The sequence below is a fragment of the Salvelinus sp. IW2-2015 genome, linkage group LG31, assembly GCF_002910315.2.
Source record: "Salvelinus sp. IW2-2015 linkage group LG31, ASM291031v2, whole genome shotgun sequence".
Classification (NCBI taxonomy): domain Eukaryota; kingdom Metazoa; phylum Chordata; class Actinopteri; order Salmoniformes; family Salmonidae; genus Salvelinus; species Salvelinus sp. IW2-2015.
In genome coordinates, this window is record NC_036870.1 from 10,489,909 (window position 1) to 10,514,581 (window position 24,673).

Genomic DNA, 24,673 nt, shown 5'->3' on the forward strand with positions numbered 1-24,673 from the left:
TGGTTGGAAAATATATAATATATAATTCAATAACCATCTTATCCCCCAGATGTAGAACAAATACTTATCAGGCTGGAACATTTTACSCAATCTAGGGTAGAACTGCATTTTTTAAGAGTCATTTAATTTGTCACTGACAGAAACAGAGTGGTCTATCACTTCCTACAAGTCTGTACAGTCCTGGAATCTCTGTTTCCAAACCAATCAATATCTCAGCATAATAGACCTTAGTAAAGGAAGTAAAACAAAAAAGTGTTTTGTGTGTGTCAACCTCATAAAATAACCTCCTGTTTCCTGAACATTTAATTGAAGGGCAGGGCACCATTTTGGAGTGAATGAAAGAGCATTGTCTGAGTGCCTTAATAGCAGGGCAGCAAACATAGCCAGGTGGATAGACGGTGGGAGATGGGGAGTGAGAAGTGTGAAGAGAGAGGGCGAAGGAAAGAGAGAGAGATGAGTAGAACAAGACATCTCTAGATGACATATCACTACACTGAGTAGMTGTCACAACAGGTGGCTTCACATTCAAACCAGTTTTCCTGAATACACTATATATAAGAAAGTATTTGGACACCCTTTCAAATTAGCGGATTCGGCTATTTCAGCCACACCCGTTCCTGACGTGTATAACATCGAGCACACAGCCATGCGATCTCCATAGACAGACAGTAGAATGYCCTTACTGAAGAGCTCAGTGACTTTCAACGTGGCACCGTCATAGGATGCCACCTTTCCAAGGTATAGGAGGACAGAGGGTGGAGAGAGTGGTAGACACTATACAGACAGACGGATAGGAGAAGGACACTGAAAAGTAGAGGGGATAGTAAGAATAGAGAAAGGGAGAGGGTTGAAAGAGGGAGGGAGAGATTCTTTTAGAACATAGCTATTAGTGGAGGACCTCAGGCGCTTGTGGCTCTGATGGGTCACAGGGTCAACAGTCAAGGCCAAGCCGGGGTCAGGGTTAAGGTGACTGCGGTAACGCCTAGAGGGAGAGGGAACCAAGAGTTCCCATTCCTCCATGTCAAAGCTGGTCCATGCACCGCTCTCTCATCCGCATCCAGATTTATAATGTGTGTAATTTACAAACACAGAGGAGAGAAGTCACCATCGCCTCAAGATAAGGGCCTAACATTCCTCTCCAAAAACATGAAAGGGCAAAGTAGTTGTGTGCAGCGGCTAGTAGCAGATTCCAAAGATGTATGTCCACTAGGCAGATAACCTCAAAGGTCAGCTCATTAATCTACAGTATGAACATGGCAGGGTTAAAGTGATCGATTAGTGAAAGCTACACGTGACAAAAGTGACACGTATGCACAGTACCAGTCAAAAGTTTGGACACACCTACTCATTCCAGGATTTTTCTTTATTTTTACTATTTTCTACATTGTAGAATAATAGTGAAGACATCAAAACTATGAAATAACACATATGGAAACCTATGTAGTAAAAAAAAGTAGCCACCCTTTGCCTTGATGACAGCTTTGCACACTTTTGGCATTCTCTCAACCAGCTTCATGAGGTAGTCAGCTGGAATCCATTTCAATTAACAGGTGTGACTTGTTAAAAGTTAATTTGTGAAATTTCTTTCCTTCTTAATGCGTTTGAGCCAATCAGTTGTGTTGTGACAAGGTAGGGGTGGTATACAGAAGATACCCCTATTTGGTAAAAGACCAAGTCCATATTATGACAGAACAGCTCAAATAAGCAAAGAGAAACGACAGTCATCATTACTTTAAAACATGAAGGCAGTTAATCTGGAAAATTTCAAGAACTTTAAAGTTTCTTCTTCAAGTGCAGTCACAAAAACCATCAAGCGCTATGATGAAACTGGCTCTCATTAGCCCAAATAAATGCTTCACAAATAAATGCTTCACAAGTAACAGACACATCTCAACATCAACTGTTCAGAAGAGACTGCTGAATCAGGCCTTCATGGTCGAATTGCTGCAAAGAACCACTACTAATGACACCAATAAGAAGAAGAGACTTGCTTGGGCCATGAAACACAAGCAATGGACATTAGACTGGTAGAAATATGTCCTTTTGTCTGATGAGTCCAAATTAGCGATTTTTGGTTCCAACCCTGTGTCTGTGTGAGACGCAGATAGGTGAACGGATGATCTCCGCATGTGTGGTTCCACCGTGAACCATGGAGGAGGAGATGTGATGGTGTAGGGGTGCTTTGCTGGTGACACTGTCAGTGATTTATTTAGAATTCAAGGCACACTTAACCAATATGGCTACCACAGCTTTCTGCAGCGATACGCCATCCCATCTGGTTTGCGCTTAGTGGGACTATCATTTGTTTTTCAACAGGACAATGACCCAACACACCTCCAGGCTGTGTAAGGGCTATTTGACCAAGAAAAAGAGTGATGGAGTGCTGGATCAGATGACCTGGCCTCCACAATCACACCACCTCAACCCAATTGAGATGGTTTGGGATGAGTTGTACCGCAGAGTGAAAAAAAAAGAAAAAGAAAAAGCAGCCAACAAGTGCTCAGCATACGTGGGAACTCCTTCAAGACTGTTTAAAAAGCATCCCTCGTGAAGCTGGTTGAGGGAATGCCAAGAGTGTGCAAAGCTGTCATCAAGACAAAGGGTGGCAACTTTGAAGAATCTCAAATATAAAATATATTTGGAWTTGTTTTACACTTTTTTGGRTACTACACGATTCCATATGTGCTATTTAATAGTTTTGATGTCTTCACTATTATTCTACAATGTAGAAAATAGGGAGTCCCATAGGGCGGTGCACAATTGGCCCAGCTTCGTCCGGGTTTSGCCGGGGTAGGCCATCACTGTAAATAAGAATTTGTTCTTAACTGACTTGCCTAGTTAAATAAAGGTTCAATAAAAAATGAGTAGGTGTGTCCAAACTTTTGACTGGTACTGTATATACACACACATACTTGCTTATTCCTATACACTGASTGTACAAAACATTAGGAACACTTGCTCTTTCCATGACAGAGATTGACCATTTGAATCCAGGTGAAAGCTATGATGCCTTGTTAATTCCACTTAAATCAGAGTAGATGATGGGGAGGAGACAGGTTAAAGAATGACTTTTAAGCCTTAAGACAATTGAATGGGTGAATGGGCAAGACAAAAGATTGAAGTGCCTTTGAACGGGGTATGGTAGTAGGTGCCAYGCGCACCGGTTTGATTGTCCCAAGAACTGCAACGCTGCTGTCAACAGTTTCCCGTGTGTATTAAGGATGGTCCACCAATCCAGCCAATCCAGCCAACTTGACACAACTGTGGGAAGCATTGAAGTCAACATGGGCCAGCATCCCTGTGGAACGCTTTCGATATCTTGCAGAGTCCATGCCCCAACGTATTGAGGCTGTTCTAAGGGCAAAAMGGGGTGCAACTAAATATTAGGAAGGTGTTCCTAATGTTCTGTACACTCAGTGTAAATAAGCAGGTAAGAAAAATATACAATCTGGTCACATATACCATGAATTTTACGCAACTACTCGAAACAAACTAGCTCCCTCTGACAATAATCATGTGATCAGCCAGTGATCCCTCTGACAAAAATACATGTGATCAGCCAGTGATCCCTCTGACAAAAATACATGTGATCAGCCAGTGATCCCTCTGACAAAAATACATGTGATCAGCAGTGATCCCTCTGACAAAAAATACATGTGATCAGCCAGTTGATCCCTCTGACAAAATACATTTGATCAGCCAGTGTCCTCTGACAAAAATAATGTGATCAGCCAGTGTCCCTCTGACAAAAATAATGTGATCAGACAGTGATCCCTCTGACAAAAATACATGTGATCAGCCAGTGATCCCTCTGACAAAAATACATGTGATCAGCCAGTGATCCCTCCAACAATAATTGATGTGATCAGCCAGTGGTCCCTCTGACAATAATATATATGATCAGCCAGTGGTSCCTCTGACAATAATAGATGTGATCAGCCAGTGGTCCCTCTGACAATAACAGATGTGATCAGCCAGTGGTCCCTRTGACAATAACAGATGTGATTAGCCAGTGGTCCGTCTGACAATAATAGATGTGATTAGCCAGTGGAGCTCCACACCAGCCCTCCTACCCCAGTGGCAAATCTAAGCCTAATAATCTCATAGGGTTGACATTATTCACAGGAGCTGTCTCCGAGGAGCTCTACCATACAGGAGAATAATGAAATCATGCAGAATAAACTACACTAAACAAACAAATATAAACGCAACATTTAAAATGTAGGTCCCATGTTTCATGAGCTGAAGTAAAAGATCCCAGACATTTTCCAAACGCACAAATTWGTTTACATCCCTGTTAGTGAGCATTTCTCCATTGCCAAGATAATCCATCAACCTGACAGGTGTGGAATATCAAGAAGCTGATTAAACAGCATGATCATTACACATGTGCACCTTGTGCTCGGGACAATAAAAGGCCACTCTAAAACGTGCAGTTTTACGTCTCAAATTTTGAGGGAGCGTGCAATTGGCATGCTGACTGCAGGAGTGTCCACCAAAGCTGTTGCCAGAGAATCAAATGTTTATTTCTCTACCATAAGTCTTTTAGAAAATTTGAAAAACGTCTTTTAGAAAATTTGGCAGTACGTCCAACTGGCCTGACAATCGCAGAGTACGTGTATGGCATTGTGTAGGTGAGCGGTTTGCTGACGTCAACATTGTGAACAGAGTACCTCATGGTGGCAGTAGGGTTATGGTATGGGCAGGCATAAGCTATGGACAACGACCACAATTGCATTTTATTGATGGCAATTTCAATGTACAGAGATACCATGACAAGATCCTGAGTCCCATTGTCGTGCCATTCATCCGCCGCCATCACCTCATGTTTCAGCARGATAATGCACYGCCCCATGTAGCAAGGATTTGTACACAATTCCTGGAAGCTGAAAATGTCCCAGTTCTTTCAGRTCTTGGCCTGCATACTCACCAGACACGTCACCCATTGAGCATGTTTGGGATGCTCTGGAGCGACGTGTACAACAGCGCGTTCCAGTTCCCGCCAATATCCACCAACTTCGCACAGTCATTGAAGAGGAGGGACAACATTCTACAGGRCACAATCAACAGCCTGATCAARTCTATGTGAAGGAGATGTGTTGCGCTGCATGAGGCAAATGGTGGTCACACCAGATACCGACTGGTTTTCTGATCCACGTCCCTACCTTTATACCTTTATATTTTTGTTCCAGTATATAAGGAGGACTCTCCATGCTTCCCTCCCACAGGCATCCCGCAGACGACAGTAAAACCAATAATACAAGCCTCAATATAYCAATGCTAGTTTTCTCTTAATGTTATTCTAGTATATGGAATATGTGGCTGAAATATGTAAGGCATTAGATATGAGCAGTGTCTTATTAATAGTGATCGAATGGTGTATGGTTCATCTGTACGGTTCTTACTGGTCCATTGATATCAGATTATGATAGGTCTCTATGGCATTCATAATTCTCTAGGGGATCCAGGTGGATTTTTCCTCATGCATTTCTCTGAAAACAATGCAGGTATAGGCTAATGTTTTTCAATTTAATTTGAAAAGAATCGACTTAAAATTGACTTCATCATCGGGCCTGATGAAGGATGTTGTGYCAGAAYAATCTCCTATTGTCCAATAWAATCCAAAATGTGTSTARAAAATGTATGGCCTTCTGTCTGCATATTTTCCACCATACTTTCTCATACCATAAGCTTATTTGTGAAGATGTTTAAGCTAAGAGGCCACACGGCCCCACTCCCAGTGAGTGATGGGACTACAGCGACTGGGGCAGAGTGGAACAGGTAAAGCCTCACCTCTGGGTATTGGCTTTGTGACTGTGAGGCGATGCAGCATATGAAGAAAGGGCCGCGCTGTCAACCAAGCGAGGATGTTACTCGTTTATCTGTCAGCCCCATACGGTAGAGAACCGAACAATGAGCAGACAATGTGACAACGTTCAGACGTTGTCGTGGGAACCCGGGGGAAATTACTGTAAGTCAGACTTGTCCTGCGAATATTCAAATGCACTTCTGTCGCTAGAAACAATTAACAACAGACTGGAGGAGTTGGGTGATGTGACAGCCACACTGACTCACACAACATCCTGGCAGGTGTGTGTGTGTGTGTGTGTGACATCTCAGAAAGTGTACACTCACTCACTCACTCACTCACTCACCCAAAACCAACACCAATAACAACAAAGGAAACATCACATTTTTTTCATAAGAAAACTGTCATCAAAGGTTCAAGCCTCCGAGGCTAAACACGTCCACCCAATGAATGATGCTGGTCAACAGAGGCCCATTTCCTCGGGCAAGATGGACATGATCACGTGGCATCTTTTCTCTGGATGGGGTTGACTAGGTGACTTTAAACGTGTGCCCATCTAACTGCCTGAGAGCATCCGTCACCTGTCACATTCCTAACCCTTCTATTTCTACTTGGGACTCCAAATGACTCTGTCTGAATGTCAAGTTCCATTGATGGAGATTTTTCTCCACGCTTCYTAACTCAGTAAAGCCCGCACTTGCATTCATGGAATGCCAGACTCTCTCAGTCTAGGCCACAGCACTATTTTGCTCACTTTCAATTTGGCTTTATCAACAGTGGATCCYTCTGCGATGAGGCATGCTCTGTTGATTCATCGTTCATCGTGATTTGTAGCAGGGGGAAATGACATTGCGTTGAGTTGTTTGTTGATTGCTGTTGATTTTGTACATAATGTATCCGGTAAGTTCGCTGTGGTCTGTATATGCATCAGCTAAAGCAYGGATGGGCAACTGATGGACCGTGTACCACTTTTTGTAGGCCTGCAGATCAATAGTAGAATACACAAAGTGTAATTTCGAAATTTGGTTGTGCATCAGCAGTTTTTCTCTTGTTATTTCAGTCAATGACAGTCACTCAATTAGCCCATGTCAGCTAACATTATTTTTATTGAAATGTTAGTCTAGCGACCAGCTATCTAAATCATGGTCGAATTATCGACCTGGGGGCCACCATTGATCATCAGATATCATATTAAAAACGGCAAACATTTGTCTCTACCCTTTGGCAAAAAGTGAAGAATTGCAGGAAATTAGCTGTAAAATTGCGAATTTCTCTCTCCACCTCATGGCAAAATGAGTAGAATTGCATGAAATTAGTTAACAAAGAGCCCCCAAAAGGCTAGGGCCGACTCTGACTGCATGTGTGGGTATGGATGTGGGTACGCAGCCCCTCATGATGAGTCCGATTTGTTGTGGCCTSCACCCCCATCAAAGTTGTCCATCCCTGAGCTAGAGCCATGTACAGTAAACGGGTTCCTTTCACGACAAGCTGACAGACCGAGCCAGCCAGGTGAATTTCTTTTGCAATGAAACTGTTATAAAACCTGTTATAACACCATCAAATGAATGACATAATACCTGTCACTCAATAGGAAGCAGTATCCCAAGAGTCCAGCATAAAAGTTGCAATGCTCCATTTGTCCATCAAATTATTTCCATTTCATAACAGTGTTTCCTGRGTGTCTTACATGAACAGCATTACGGCTGAAGATCAAAAGTACTATACAGTCTGTTACCAAACTAATTAATTACAGGGAATTGTGTGCCTTTGACACTGAACAGAGAATTCCAACAGTTACATGAGTTCAGCCTTAAAAAAAACATGCCTGTGACTGTGTCCATGGTTACAAAAATACCTCAGGTTGCTCTTATGTCTTGTGAAAATACTGTGTTTTCCAGACATCCAAGAGAATTAGGAAAGTAAGCCATGCTTCAAAACACTAGTTTGCACCTGTTATTGCTGAATTTGTGCTGTTTTACAAGGCAAATTGTCACATTTTCATTCACTACTGCACAGATATTTAATCGCATCTTAATCAACAAAAAAGCGAAATAACGACCTCCTCCTTCGCTAAACATTGCCACAAAAGACACCACTACCATAACATATTCTGTACCCATCTCTTAGCTGTTGTTCATGAGCCTAGAGAGAACCTCTCTGTCCTCTAAGCAGCCCTGCCTGTAGGCTACTACAGACCACTAAATGTCTTCTATGCTTAAAATATGACCTGTGGTTCCTGGGGGCGACACTACAGCACGTTAGGGTCCCCTGAAGAGTGGGGGAAATCAGGAGCAAGCTGTGATTTCATTATCTCGCCGGCCTCTCCGGATACAGCCCAATTACCTCCGTGTGAACAAATGACCGTGTAATTAAAGTTAAACAAATGGGCCATGTCATCGCAGCGTAATACTGTCTGGCAGCACCACCTCCCCAACCACCTGCTAGTTAAGGGACATTGAGGAAGCGTAATATCCTCCTTGACCCCCAAGCGACAGGGCGGATGATAAGCTAATGCTATCTGCGCTAACTTGAGCAAGTAGCAGTGTAGCCAGCGGGAACTGAAAGCKGTCTAGCTGAAAGGTAAAGGATATGGTCTGGTACTGGTTGTGGTTATTGGTTCAGATGTACTGGTAACTGCTTATGCCGCTGCATATAGAATATACCTCAAAGCTGGAAGGGCAAACATAAACTGGAAAGAAATGAAAAGAGGTTAAGTAATGCCTATGATAATGTTATGGCAGTGTAATATACCACATGGCACACGCCCATACCCATATACTCATCTAGAGCCAAAAGGGGCTAAAAATCAATGTGTCATACATAAACTACGCCATTTTATCCCTTCACTGACTGACACCAATTACTTTTCGCTCAAAAATGTGTCAATCAACCCTGAGCCTCGGATCCCAAACCCCGGCCACTGCACAACATAAGCGCTGCCATGGCGATGCATGAGTCATCCGGCCTTAATTACCTATTTGTGTCCCTTATGACACCACCGCCACCTCCGGATGCGCCGACTCTGCCGAGCACGGCCCCAGCAGCTTCAATTAGGGCATAAATATAGGGGCCTAATATCCTTCCTGGGCCCAGTTCAGAGAGGGTAGGCGTGGAGGTAAGTGCTAGGTTGTGTGGGACTGAGGCGTCTGCCAGGCCTTGGGCACACCTTTATGCCCTCTGGTATATCTGCACACCCAGGCAGGCAGGGAGCTACAGGGGGTTTACTTAGCAAGCCTGGAGCTGTCCAAGAATGGGCCCCGTGATAACATAGCAAAGGTATTCTGCAAGTTTGGCATAGGAGATAGCTGCCTGTGTCAACTGTCTACATGCAATGGAGAGAGAGGGGAGAGTCGAGAGAGAGAGTCGAGAGAGAGGGAGGGAGGAGGGAGGGAGGGAGGGAGGGAGGGAGGGAGGGAGGGAGGGAGGGAGGGAGGGAGGGAGGGAGGGAGGAGGAAGAAATGAGAGCTTGACAGGGAAAGAAAGAGTTGGAGAAAGAGAGAAGATAGAGAGTGAAGGAGAAAGCAAAGCAGCATCATTTATCCGAGTTATTTCCCCTTCTGTCTTTTACTCATAGCAATTTCCAGCATTTTAAGAGACGGCAGGTGATCCATCGCAGACCTCAAAAGCACACAGGTATCCTTACACCACACTCCATAACTGCAAACAACTTTTTGACACCTCGGCCAAATCATAGCTCTTTAAGCCAGAAGCACAGACGATCCAAGTCACCATGAAACACACACTCCACAGGCGTTTCATAAACACTGTTACTATCTTTGTCTGAAAACAAACTCCTAAATCTACCACTAATAGCCTGTTTCAGCCCACCAACAGCTTTTACAATATCCCTGTTTTTTTATTTATATATTGACACTGGTTACAGACAAGGGGCAATACTGTGGCAGACACTTTGAGATCAATCCTTTGCAAATAATCAATATTTAGTCRCCAGGTCTCTTTTATCTGTTTGAACTCAGCTGGAAGGGTGTGTTAAAATACCTCTGCAACTATTGCATACACAGCCTTTACCCTGACAGATGTTATTTCAGTTGYGGCTGAATCCTCCTATACAGTATTAGCCCTGAGACATAACTGTAGACTCCTATAACATTACAGCTTTGTATCAGTGTCATGATGACTGGTTTTAAACTTTGTCATTCCAGTCTTTACATCCTGGCCGATCGTTTACCATAACAGATTTATAACAACTTCATGCTCATTTTAAAAGGAAAACAGTTTTAMGCTTACCTTGGTTTTACGGAACATGGCAATCACAAGTAGATCATTGCTCCAAAATGCTTCAATATCCAGTGCTTTTGTTTTAATCAGATCCTCTCAGGCTCTGTCTGTTTCAGGACCACAAGACAGTGTCTGTGGTACCTCTGGTGTCCAGTTAGAAGTTTTGTATACTGGGATCCAATGTAGACTTACTTTAATTGACAKTTTTTCAGCCCTGGAATTTCCTTCAAAGTCCACTTGAAATGAAGCACATTGCAGTTGTTGCTCCAAGGAGTGAGTGGGATCACATTCAAGGCCTTTCTTCTTCAGAAAAGTTRGAACGAAWACATCACAAGGGCAATGTTTTCTAATTGTCGCATCCACTCCCAATGAAAAATGTACAGCTGTCCACTCCACCACCAGGTATAGCCTCAGCACAAACCAAGAGCCCTTTGGAGCTTCAACTTACCTGTGTGTCTTCAAGCTAATCTTCTCCATGTTGATTTCTTGGTTGATTTGAAGACTGAGCCATGGCAATTTCCAGATTTCAGGTTGGTCACTCATACATCCCATACTTACCTTCAGATATCTCATTGTTCTCCTCTGTGACACTGGTGTCTTTCTGGTTCTTGGGTTGTACATTCTGGGGCTGTACGTTCTTAACGTCAGGCTCTGAAAGTTGGGCTGAAACAAAGCAAACACATTTCCATTGACACATACCGTAGAATACATTTTGTCAAATGTGTTGGAACAATGGCAATCACACAGACCAGCTATTACCTTTGATTGAACAAGTTCATGAAATCATGGAATAGGTTGTAAAAGGTAAAAGGCTCTTCTCACCCTCAAATGTTCCTAGAAGTGGCTTGCTCTCCCGAGCACCTTTCASAGCAGTGACCTTGACTGTGTACAACTTTCTGGGGTCAAAGTCTATGATCACTTTGGCTTCCTTCTTTGTCACCTCTAGTTCAGTCTCCTCTGCATCTGTAATCGGGAGAAAGTAACAAACAAGACCAATCTTTGTAAATATCCAAGAAATTGTTTTCACCTGATTGTTTATTAAGTACATTCGATTGAAAATGAGTTTACCATAATAAAAATATACTTTTTGGGATATTTTGACTATTTTGAAATCTCCTTTTCAGGTGGAATGTCAGGAATGKCATTTGATGTTGCAATGAAGGATACCACTGGATACGGCAGTAAATGAACTGGGCAGCGGCTCAGCAGGCTGCTGCAGGACAAGTAAAGTGAGGCCTCAGTGMTCCAACACACCTGAATTACTTTAAGAAGCAGTATGCACAGTACATGGAGACACTCAGTTGGACTCACTCAACTGTCTCTCTCTTCGAAAACAACTTAACAGGGCTGTGTGAAAACAGGAGAGAACGCACTCCCCGTGTAGCCTACTGATTCTAAATCAATTTATATAAATCGAGCCTGGCAGACCATTAAAGCACTTAAGGGAATGTAGCTAAAATGTACTATTTATGCATTGACCCTAGGTTTCATCATTCTTGTTTTGCATATCAGAACAGAACTACGGAATTACAATTATCCTGACATTTAACACTCGTCTTTAACGGTGTTCACTGACACGTACAGTTCCTTCTTTATTACTATTTTGATATAGCTGCTAAGCACGGCCTGAAGSCAACGTGTTGCAAATGGAAGTGTGTAGGCATGTTGTAGAAATGGGGGTGTCAAGTCTTGTCAGGTCTTGCTTAAAGATGATGCGCCCATCATAGGTCATTCATAGGTATTATGGAGGCCTTATCTGACACAACTGGACCTTAGACGCACCCCTATGAATGATTCAAACAATCTTGACCAATACTTCCGAATGTACCGCAGAATACTTGAAAAGCAAGCACTGATATTTTTCTGTCTTTTTCAGCAAAATGTCTGTGTTGCAGCACACTCTGGTCATCTTTTATATCTAGTCATTTAAGCCAGATGCTCTCTATCCAGAGCAACTTACAGTTAGTGCATTTATCTTAAGATGGCGAGGTGGGACAAACCACATATCACAAGCATAAAAATGTAACATTTTCCCCAATAAAGTAGTTATCGGTAGAGTCCCAGAGCTAGTGGGGGGGGGGGGGTGAAGGCTGTTTTTATGTCGCTGCCCAATGCAATTCTCCAAATAGTCAAATAGAAGGTGAGGAGGATTATTTAAGATACTGTTTGACAGAGGTAGGGTTTCAGATGTTTTCGGAAGACATGGGAAGGGACTCTGCTGTCCTAGCTTCAGGGGGAAACTGTTTCTACATCTGGGTGCCAGGACAGAGAAGCGCCTTGGATGTGCTGACGGGAGCTGCCCTCCCGTATGGATGGGAGGGCCAAGAGACCTGATGTGGCAGAACGGAATGCTCGGGTTGGGGTGTAGGGTTTGAGCATAGCCTGAAGGTAGGGAGGGGCAGTTCCTTTTGCTGTTCCGTAGGTAAACACCATGGTCTTGTGGTGGATGCGAGCTTCAACTGGAAGCCAGTGGAGTGTGCGGAGGAGCGGGGTGACAAGAGAGAACTTGGGAAGGTTGAAAACCAGGCGGGCTGCTGCGTTCTGGATAAGTTGCAGGGGTTTTATGGCACAGCAGGGAGCCCAGCCAACAGCGAGTTGCAGTAGCCCAGATGGGAGAGGACACGCTTCCTGTGTGAGGTAGGGTCGTACTCTACGGATGTTATAGAACATGAACCTGCAGGAGCGGGTCACTGCTTTGATGTTTGCAGAGAATGACAGGGTGTTGTCCAGGGTCACGCCAAGGTTCTTTGCACATTGGGAGGGGGAGACGGTGGAGTGGTCAACCGTGATGGAGCGGTCTTTGAGCGGGCAGGCCTTCCCTGGGAGGAAGAGCAGTTCCGTCTTGTTGAGTTTGAGCTTGAGGTGGTGGACCGACATCCAAGTTGAGATATCTGCCAGGCACGCAGAGATGCGTGTCGCCACCTTGGTGTCAGAAGGGGGGAAGGAGAAAAGTAGTTGAGTGTCATCGGCATAGCAATGATAGGAGAGACCATGTGAGGATATGACGGAGCCGAGTGACTTGGTGTATAAAGAGAAGAMGAGAGGGCTTAGAACAGAGCCCTGGGGGACACCAGTAGTGAGAGTACGTGGTGCAGACACAGATCCTCCCCACGTCACCTGGTAGGAGCGGCTGCCAGGTAGGATGCAATCCAAGAGTGTGCATTGCCTGAAACACCCAGTCCTGAGTAGGTGGAGAGAAGGATCTGATGGTTCACGGTGACAAAGGCAGCGGATAGATCTAGGAGGATGAGAACAGAGGAGAGACAGTCAGCTTTGYCAGTGCGGAGAGCCTTCGTGACACAGAGAATAACAGTCTCGTTTGAATGACATGTCGTGAAGCCTGACTGGCTGGGGTCAAGAAGATCATTCTGAGAGAGATAACAAGAAAGTTGATCAGAGACAACACGCTCAAGTGTTCTGTAAAGAAAAGAAAGAAGGGATACAGTCTATTGTTTTTGATGTCAGATGAGTCGAGTGTTGGTTTCTTGAGGAGGGGAACAACTCAAGCCATTTTTAAGTCAGAGGGGTCGAATGGAAGAAGGTCTCCGGAGATGGTCTGGAGAAGGGAGGAAGGGATGGGGTTGAGCGGGCAGGTTGCCGGGTGGCCAGACCTCACTAGTCGCAGGATTTCATCTGGAGAGAGAGGGAGAAAGAGGTCAAGGCGTAGGGTAGTTCTGTGTGAGTGAGACCAGTGGACTCAATAGGCTGAGTGAATGAGTAGTCGATGTTGTCAACCTTTTTTTCAAAGTGGTTGACAAAGTTGTCCGCAGAGCGGGGATGGATTAAGGGGAAGGTGGAAGAGTTTCCTAGGGTTATAGGCAGAAGCTACAGGCAGAAATTTAGAGTGGTAGAAAGTGGCTTTAGCAGCAGATACAGAGGAAGAGAAGGTAGAGAGGAGGGAGTGAAAGGATGATAGGTCCTCCGAAGTTTATTTTTCCTCCATTTTTGCTCAGCTGCCCGCAGCCCTGTTCTGTAAGCTCGCAATGAGTCACTCAGCCACGGAGCAGGAGGGGAGGGCCGAGCCGGCCAGGAGAAATGGGAACAGTGCAAGCCATAGGATGCAGAAAGGGAGGAGAGTTGGGTTGAAGAGGCAGAATCAGGAGACAGGAGGGAGAAGGATTTAGCAGAAGGGAGAGATGATAGGATAGAAGATGAGAGAGTAGTTGGAGAGAGAGTGAAAAATTGCATGACCATCTGGGTAGGGGCTGAGTGGTTAGGGTTGGAGGAAAGGGAAATCAGAGACCTGGAGGAGGGGGGGGGGGGGTTGCAGTGAGATTAGTAGGCGAGCAGCCTCTTGTAAAGATGAGGTTAAGCGTATTGCCTGCCTTGTGATTTGGAGGGGATTGGGAAAAGGTGAGGTCAAAAGAGGCAAGGAGGGGAAAGAGAGAAATGAAATGAATTGAAGGCAGATGTCGGGAGGTTGAAGTTGCCAAGTACGAAGAGCAGTGAGCCATCGTCAGGAAATGAGCTTACCAAGGTGTCAAGCTCATTGAGGAACTCTCCAAGGGCACCTGGTGGGTGATAGATTACAATAATGTTAAGCTTGAGTGGACAAGTGACAGTGACAYCATGGAATTCAAATGAGGAGATGGACAGGTGAGAGAGTGAGAAAAGAGAAAATCTCCACATGAGTAGACCTGTGCCACCACCGCAACGACCAGATGCTCTCGGACTATGAGAGAAAACATAGTCAGATGAATAAAGAGCAGCCGGAGTAGCAGTGTTCTCTGTGGTGATCCTTGTCTCCGTCAGGGACAAAAAGTCAAGGGACTGAAGTGCAGCACAGGCTGAGATGAACTCTGGTTCTTGACCGCAGATCGGCAGTTACAAATGCTGCCAGAGACCGGGAATTCCACATGGGTTGTGCGCACAGGGTACACTACGTTAGAAGGGTTGCAGCGAAGCGGTGGGGAGCGTCTCTAAAGCCTACAGGGAGTGGTGCGAACAGGTCAGAAAACAGACACATAGTTGACAAAGCTACAAAAGAGAAAAATGAGATKATCTGTAAATAACTAGGTAAAATACTCAAGAGAGAAAGTGGTGTGGAGCCTTCCTCTCTTTCCTTCTTTTCGACCGGCGCTTGTCTATTTTCAAACACTTGCGCCAGGAATGGATTGGTAATTRYCCTGTCTTATATGAGCTCGCTTGCACTGAGGTGGGAGGGGTGGCAATATCTGAGGTGTGTCCTTAAAAACGTGCGCCAAAGTGCCAACTTCAGGCGGCGCTGGTGGGGATATATAAGACCAACCAAAAGCTGGTCTTAGCAGGTTGGTTATGGCATGGATTTCACAAACCTGATGTCATAATTTCACCACGGAATTTGCCATAATTGGATGAAGGTCGATTTTTTTTAACCGATTAATTCTGCATCGTTGCAGGGTTAAAACAACAACAACTTAAAGGGTTAAGTTTAGGTATTCATTTCAAGTGGTTAAGGTTACGGCTATGGTTTGGGGAAGGCTTATAACAAAATAATTAAAAACAATGCGCCGTTTCCATTAAGTATCATCAAGTACTCTCCCTGCTTGCTAGAGAATTGTGAACTGCCGTGGCGCAGTGATTTAAGCCGCATGCTCTGGCTCTGAGCCTTGTGAGTTTGAGCCCAGTGCTATTGTTTTTTTTTGGGGGGGGGGGCATATAGGCATATATCGACGTCCTCAGGACCTTTTCAAAAGTCTGAAATCAACGTCTCTTTCTTGTAACCAGCGCAGCCTATCCAGCCATGACGGACATTGCCCATATGCGCAAGGAACAAGAGAGATGTGCTTTTTGTGCCCCTAAACCTCAAAAGAGATTAGCTGATGCTGGCAGTGACCCTATTTAGAAACATTTAGGCCAACTATAACGAAAGCTGTTTCAACAGCAATGCGTTGGGTGTATTTCATGCATTTGCCAAGGAGCCTATCCATAAAAMGTTTCTAAAATAATTGTCTACTCGTGAGGCTTTTGCCGTCATGCTTTTGCGTTATTCACAATTCACATAGGCCTACCTGCAGTGCAAACTCTATTCGGCTTGTATCCGTCCCCATTTRCAGAACACGCCTACCAAAGACTCACTCCACCAAACATATTCAAATGATTCAGTCCTATAACGTGCTTATTGAGAACGTGCCTCACACATACAATACAATTTATGGTAGTCTAGTATGGTAGTCTTTTTTTTGAGGAGAAGTGCGACGCTTAAATACATGTAGGCCTGTACTCGTTGAAGCCAATTTGAACAATGTTGACTGTCAACACTGTTACTATAGCCTATCCTATTTAATAAACTGTAGTATCAAWCCACAATGGACTACGATGAGAATATTCCATGCCCCCAGCCGCATTGGAGTTGACGACAATGCAAAGACTGTCAATAACCTACAGAACTTGGTACAACGGCATGCAATATTAKTCCATGAAKCGCGTTGWTTGGCCAGTGAATGGCTACGCCCTCGTCACACCTCAAATGTATTAATTTGTAAAATCCCGGCCTCCCGGGTGGTGCAGTGGTTTAAGGCACTGCATCGCAGTGCTAGCTYTGCCACCAGAGATTCTGGGTTCGAGCCATGGGTTGGCGCACAATTGGCCCAGCGTCGTCCGGGTTAGGGAGGGTTTGGCCGGCAGGGATATCCTTGTCTCATCGCGCACTAGCGACTCCTGTGGCGGGCCGGGCGCAGTGCACGCTGACCAGGTCGCCAGGTGTACGGTGTTTCCGCCGACACATTGGTGCGGCTGGCTTCTGGGTTGGATATGCATTGTGTCAAGAAGCAGTGCGGCTTGGTTGGGTTGTGTTTCGGATACATGGCTCTCGACCTTCGCCTCTCACAAGTCCGTACGGGAGTTGCAGCGATGAGGCAAGACTGTAACTACTACCAATTGGATACCATGAAATTGGGGTAAAAAAAWYTATTTAATTAAATCGTCAAATCCCAGACCGTTATTGCCACCGCCAGCTACTGCGCCTATAATTCTGGTTGTGAATATTTCTGACACACCCCTGAACCTATAATCCTACTGCCAGTGTTACTACCCACAATCTAGGGCTGCATTCAATTCCACCCCAATCATAATGGTTTGTGTATGTCTGCGGGTGTTGCCCTCTGTCAAAGCAACTCTTCTTCAATGAACAAAGGCTCACTGACTAGCCTCTCTCAGGAGCTCCCATTTCAACCCACACAGAATATGACAATTCTGACTGTTGAAATATCCTCTATTTTGCAGCTGGCATAAGGAGAAGTTCACCAGAGGAAGCAGGCTTGGTGGGGAGATGTGCTCCTTTAGCAGGGTGCCAGAGCTGGGATAAGATTGTGCCCCCACCCTGGCCTGCCTCAGGCAGTTTAGATACAGCTGCTTGTGCTCTGCTCACTGGCGCTTACTCCATCATCTTTATCAACACCAGATCAAGGGCCAGGCAAGCCACTGGAGCTGCAGCTTTCCCCCTAGCTGCAGGTATGGTACTGTAAGGACTCAAAGTAAAAGCCATGGTGGAATGTCATGGAGTCTATCTATACATTGAGAATTGGCKATTTATAAATATCTTTCCTTAAGAACAACTTGAGAAGTGAAATGGTAGGCTGTACTACACATTGAGTCAAATTCGCCTAATACAGTGTTTCTCAAGTTGATACACGTCGTTGGCTTACTACGTGTATCAATCACAGTGATTAACATAGATTACAAAATGGATGTTTGGAGTTCATTTCTCAACGTGATTATAAAATGGAGGAAAATCACATACTCTGAAGTARTCCTATTTCTTTACTGAGAGTGTGTGCCAAAGACATTGGCTATCTCACTCTCCTAATTTCTTCATGATCATTACCAATCAGTCTGTGTCTTCTTCAARTCCTACTCCAATTACCGTTAATGAACTATAGTCAAACCTCCAGAAGRCATTCACGTCATAGGAGACGGGCTATAACCAGATGACATCATTATCTGACATGTAATTGATATGTCATTCTGTTTTCTACACTGCAAGTATGAAGCCGTTTGTGAAACACGGAACATAAGTTAGAAAGCGTAGTCCTTCAGGGCCGAATCGTAACTTGATCGTAACATTGCTGGACCTTACCTGATTGTGTGCTATAAATAAATCTGTAGCTTTCAAAGTCTCCTTTCGGCTCTTTCCATGACACATGCAGCTGGGTTGCGCTCAGGACTTTGAAACGAAGTCTTCGTGGAGTGGCAACTAGACAAAAAAAAAGGCACAAAACACAGTTTTTAACAATAATTGACTAATTCAAGAAACYTTTGTATATAATATTCAATAGTAATATTGAATGCATGGTTAATATGACACCAAGACAGTGGCTGGGGTTCAATCAAGTGTAAAAAAAAAAAAAAACAATGTTCTTTGAAAAAACTGTCCGGATTCAGTAACTAGTAGAGTGCGACAGGTTTGGTGATTTTTTTTTGCCAATGAAAATGCATGAAACCTGAGATTCCCAAGTTAAAAGAGATTATAAAACTGTTAGCAGCTAGATTGAACTCCAGCCAGAGTTTGGCGAGGTAACAGGCACTCCATCTGTGTTTCAAGTCCTAAAAGATTGTATCTTGGCCAAATAAAAAAGATACAGATTCAAAGAGTACCACAGATGTCACAAAAAAAGCAGTCACATTCTCTCCCTTTGCCATTGATAGCTCTCATGTCTCTTTTGGAGGGGTGGGGGTCTTTTGTGCAGCACTTATCTCAGCATCAAAGGACCATCCCTGATCTCATCACGATTGCATTTGGCCGGAGCAGTCGAATTGAGGGTGTATTACAAAGCGTGTGCTCTTTACTTTGAGGCCTTTTCAGAGGAGAATGTGACTTTTTTTCAGTTGTAGCAGCGACAAAGGGAAAGGCACTGGAATAGCATCTATTCCTGTCTTCAAGAAGATATCTATCTACAAGTAGAGCAATATACCACTTCACCACTTCCTCTTGGGTCAACATCCCACAGCTCCGCACAGTAGTTAATACTAGGCATGACCAAATCCCAGAGTAAAATAAAATACAAATAAACATTCCCATCTAATTTGGTAATAATGGAAAGTTCTGCAAACAGTCCCACAAACTTGTCTTGTTTGTGTCCTCATTAGGAGCAGGCAAGCTATCTGGTGCCAATGTATTCTTTAAATACCTTCACTATGACTGACATAAATGAGAGCGAAGCTCTACAGTTGAAACATACAGAATAATGATGTGTGTATGAGATTATATTTGGAGACATTGATGTAGGTATGGAAAGAATACAACCAAGCACATAGAATGGAGTAACTCATCGGAAGGTAAAGAGCCCGGAGATGGTACATGGTGCAAACAGGCGAATAATAATACTGTACTGAGCTCACCAACCTGAAATGGGGGGTGGGTATTCAGCAGGGCTTAACTCTCTCTGAAAAAAAGATCTTCTCTGAAGAATGTCGTTTCCCCGAGTGAGAGAATTAGCATGTGTGTTGTTTGTGTATTTTTTTTTTTTAAACCTTCAGAGACTTTATGCATCACCATGTACAGTGAGCCAGGAAATATCCAGAACAGACGTCTCAGACTAGTTGTACGCTCGGTAAACAACATCTCCAAGACAAAGGACTTGCCTGTGTGAAGATGGGCTTAAGTTCTCATATATTTTTCATAGCCATCTTGTGCAAGCAGCCAGCAGGCTGCYGAGGGTTTAAGAGGCCACAAGTACCCATGGGGAGTTTGGAAGTCAGATACAGTACAGAATGTTTAATGCATTTTAATTCATATGTAAGAATTAGTTATAAGGGACATTTTGGCTGAGATGCTGACACTGTAGGGATGGGCACGTGGCCACATGCCATTGGGTGWCAGTGGCCTGTGTTCCCAGACATCCCTCCCTTGTCTATCGCCTCAAGGGCCGGATGCTTTCAGTTAAACGTCTTTAGCGCACTTTGAAGGAAACTTCTATTGAAGCCCACTGACCGTACACTTTGAACTCTGAACTGTAAAAAGGACAGGTTGTTTACTTTAAACAAGAGGCCGGCCCTTCTGACCAGAAGGCTTCTGCCGACACCCAATGGATACTGTCCAAGGTGTAATGCTACAATACAACACAAAGCGGCACTATGCTGTAGCCCAGGTTAGCAKAGTACAGAMTGCACTCTTAYCACAGGAATGCTGTGGTTCGTTTCACTTGAGGACTGGGCAACGGTGTCAAGACAAGCCCAGATAAACAAACTGCAGCTGTTTGAGGGTGCAGTTTTTGTTTGTCTTCACATCAACAAGGATAAGGCCAAAGGCAGATATTGTTTGCAACATTGTATATATGGGCAAAGACCATAAGGGTAGGTAGTTCATGTAAAAGCATAATCTCAAAACACTTGAGTTGACTGCAAATGGAATGTTAATGATGTGATTTTACACACAAAAATGAACTTTTATTACCAGAAAATAGTGACTTTTCCCTTTGAAGTAAAATAATCACAAAGTGAAAGTGACACAAAGACAAATGCTTCGACAAAAGCGGCACATCAAATGGAATGTTAATGATTTGATTTTACACACAAATATTTACTCATATTACCAGAAAATAGTGACTTTTCCCTTTTGAAATAAAATAATCCCAGTGACAGTGACACAAAGACAAACGCTTTGACAAAAGCTTCACATCAAAAAGACACACACGGGACGACTGAGGATAAGAAGCAGCCTATATGATTGTGTTTACCTTGACCCTGAGCTGGTGCAGGTGAGAGAGAGATAAGAGCCAGACAGAGTAGAGGATTCCATACCCACGTCTTCAGTCCTGTAGCCGGCATCCTTCACACTGGTATAGGAGAGGAGCTTAGAAAACCTGACGAGACATCAAACGGAATGACAATGCCTGATGCCATTGAAAATGAATAGATAAGCTCCATTATTAAAGGAAGTCTAGAGGAACAGCTTGACTGGAAGTCATGTAGACTTCCAGTCATTGTGCTAACGCTAGTTATTGTTATCTTAGCACTGTTGAAAAGTGTGTTTTACCGGAATTTCAACCCCCAAAAATCTATGTAATGACTTATCAACGTGAAAAACTGATTTGGATTTGAAGAAAGTAATCAACGTAATGGCATTTTGTCTTTCTTTCACCCAACTTTTAACCGTAATCCACAGACATGGTGATTCTTAAAAAATTATTATTATTTTTTTTAACATTTTATGTTGAAAACTTAACCAAATGTAATTCAAAACTAGACATTGAACTGAGGTCTGTGCCCAGGTTATGCCTGCTGAACGGGGCTTACTACAATCTATTTTATTGTGATTGTTCAGGTTCACCATCAGCAATAGTTCTGGTAATTTTGCTTTAAACAGTATGTGTAAATAGTCATTTTTAGATATACAGGGTAAAATTGATGATTTCATAATGAGGACAGAAATCACTGAGGCGCACTGTATGGCCGAAGCAAGAAGAAAAGAGAAGATCCCTCCATAAAAACATCCAAATGGTCAAAATCATTCAATTTTGAGATGGGGGTGAAATCCAAAATTGTGCTATATGTTCATTGGCTATGTCATAGCTCATTTGTAAACAATAAATATTGATATATTACTAGCTCAAACACTTAATCTGGGGGGGAGACCTAGGCTACATTGCCGCCCTAATCTGATAGTGGTAGTAGGATGATAGATACCTAGTCTCACTTATAGCTCAGCTCAGGTGCCTACATAGTACATACAGTACACCATAGACATACATAATTTACACACACCACACACCACACACACCACACACACACACACACACACACACACACACACACACACACACACACACACACACACACACACACACACACACACACACACAGAAGTCAGCTCAGACCGATCCAGCTCAGAGAGGCCCAGCTCATGAGCTCCATCAACAGCATATTTTAGTTTATAATGGCAAATGAATGTGTTTATGCAACAAATGTTAGTGCATCGAATTGTATCACATCGAACTGAATCGCATCGATTTGTTCTCTAATCAAACTGAATTGCATGAATCGTTTCAAACTAAAACATATCGTTCCTGTATCATATCGGAGCCCATGTATCTAGATAAGTATCGAATCGTCTTGAAAGGGAAAGATGCACATCCCTAGAAGTTATAGAGCAATTTTATGAATATCATTGATAAACTTCAACTSTAGGTTGATAAACAGTAGATTCCCAATTACATTTCAAATCGTTTTGGAAATAAACTCAACAAAGCATCTAAACTTTGGCATAACCATAATGACACCCAAAAATCACTCAAATTATATTTGAAACGTGGCATGCTTCTGCAGAGTACTGTGGCAGTAGTATTTTCTCAAACAAATGGAGGATGTAAAAAATAGATGAGCATGATGTCACARCTTTCTCTCAAACGTATGCAAACACTTCGATAGGAATACTTCATCATTAGGCTAGCTGGTATTTCAAAGCAGCACTTCAGTTCGCCGTGCCTAATCATTCTCCTCAACTACTCAATGTACCTAAATAGCCTTCTAATCTTGCSATTATGACAAATTGCAGGTGTACAAGTAGGCTAACCTACAGGTAAACCACAGTAGTAGTCCACAGTCCTCGGTGATGGTTCGTGTAGGCCTATAGACTTAGGGAAAAATGGAAAACGACTGTACATTATATTTTAATTATAAATGTGATAAACAAACAGTATCGACGAAGTACAAAAACAGATGTAATAAATTGACTAACCAAATTTGCATATATTGTCAAACGCGCCCCCACGACCACCACTGACAGGTGAGGTTCCGTTTCCCGACCACTTCTACTTGAAATGTGTTGTAATTAAACACGGACTTTATCCCAAACTAAAGAAAATATCTCATACCTTTTCAAAACATATGTTTACAGGTAATATTGCTCCCAAATGACCCTTCCTGTGTGTCTTGCTTCGCGGGCTGTTGGAAAACTATCTRCAGCTCCTTCAGTTTCAGACTTGCTATGGTGGGTGTATCCCGTGCTGGTATTCATTCACCCATCCCTTGAGCGATTCATTCCTTCACCTCGTTTAATCTTGACTGAGGCAGAAAAATGTGTTTCGGCGGCAGCCAATATAAAAGAGGCGATAAGCTATGAAATGTGAATTCTGTTCTGYCCGCCCCCAGGGTAGGCTACATGCTTTCACTCCTCGTCCATAAGCTTTTTTTCAGGTATGTCTTTTTTTCTCGCGCTTTCTGGTCAGTACGAGCGCTACCTGCGTGCAAATGTTCATTCCTCCTTTCAGGGGAGAATTTACTAATGTGGCAGTAATACTTGAGGTAGCTTAATCAGCCAGCCATATGGTGACTTGGCATATTTTATATTATTATTATTATTTAATGTTATTATTATTATATTACGCACACACAGACATAGATACGTGTTGTTATGTAGGCCTATAACAACAATATTTAACTGTCAACCTTGGTTCATGATTAGCTTAGTATTCTCAAGACCTGAAAATGCAACAATTTCAGGTTTCAAGGTTTTAATTGACAATACATCCTCATCTCTGCTCTATTACTTGTTTGCATTCCATCTATCTGGCCATCACGATCATCAGGGTGCAGCAAGTTGTTCTTGGCTCAATATGCAATGGGACATGTATGAAAGTGTTGTATCAATACAGTACCAGTCAAAAGTTTGGACACACCTACTCATTCACCTACTCATTCATTTTCTACATTGTAGAATAATAGTGAAGACATCAAAACTACGAAATAACATATATGGAATCATGTAGTAACCAAAAAAGTGTTAAACAAATCAAAATATGTTATATTTGAGATTCTTCAAAGTAGCCACCATTTGCCTTGATGACAGCTTTGCACACTCTTGGCATTCTCTCAACCAATTGGGTTGAGGTTGGGTGATTGTGGAGGCCAGGTCATCTGATGCAGCACTCCATCACTCTCCCTCTTGGTCAAATAGCCCTTACACAGCCTGGAGGTGTGTTGGGTCATTGTCCTGTCGAAAAACAAATAATTGTCCAACTAAGCGCAAACCAGATGTGATGGCGTATCGCTGAGGAATGCTGTGCAGAAAAAGCACCCCCACACCATTACAACTCCTCCTCCATGCTTCACGGTGGGAACCACACATGCGGAGATCATCCGTTCACCTACTRTGCGTCTCACAAAGACACGGCGGTTGGAACCAAAAATMTATAATTGGTACCTATCAGACCAAAGGACAGATTTCCACCGGTCTAATGTCCATTGCTCYTTTTTCTTGGCCCAAGCAAGTCTCTTATTATTATTGGTGTCCTTTAGTAGTGMTTTCTTTGCAGCAATTCGACCATGAAGGCCTGATTCACATAGTCTCCTCTGAACAGTTGATGTTGAGATGTGTCTGTTGCTTGAACTCTGTGAAGCATTTATTTGGGCTGCAATCTGAGGTGCAGATAAMTCTAATAAACMTATCCTCTGCAGCAGAGGTAACTCTGGGTCTTCCTTTCCTGTGGCGGTCCTCATGAGAGACAGTTTCCTCATAGCGCTTGATGGTTTTTGCGACTGCACTTGAAYAAACTGTCAAAGTTCTTACATTTTTGACTGACCTTTATGTCTTTAAGAAATGATGGACTGTCGTTTCTCTTTGCTTATTTGAGCTGTTCTTGCCATAATAATGGAATTAGTATTTTACCAAATAGGGCTATATTCTGTATACCCCCCTACCTTGTCACA

At 43.4% G+C, this 24,673-nt stretch overlaps 1 protein-coding gene across 5 annotated transcripts in view; it reads right to left on the reverse strand.

Moving 5' to 3' along the window:
- The window catches only part of col14a1b (collagen, type XIV, alpha 1b), an 84,405-nt gene extending 61,247 nt beyond the window's left edge, over positions 1-23,158 (reverse strand). The window contains exons 1-5 of one of the 5 annotated variants that reach the window (XM_023975965.2): positions 22,840-23,156; positions 20,704-20,802; positions 18,105-18,221; positions 10,871-11,011; positions 10,607-10,711 (exon numbers count right to left, since the gene is read on the reverse strand). In XM_023975965.2, the coding sequence (XP_023831733.1) occupies positions 10,607-10,711; positions 10,871-11,011; positions 18,105-18,221; positions 20,704-20,794 (454 nt within the window). In that variant the 5' untranslated portion in view covers positions 20,795-20,802; positions 22,840-23,156. Of the gene's footprint in view, positions 1-10,606; positions 10,712-10,870; positions 11,012-18,104; positions 18,222-20,703; positions 20,830-22,839 lie in introns of all 5 variants that reach the window. The other 4 variants (XM_023975964.2, XM_023975966.2, XM_023975967.2 and 1 more) reach the window with 4 other exon arrangements.
- Positions 23,159-24,673: the final 1,515 nt, after the last annotated feature.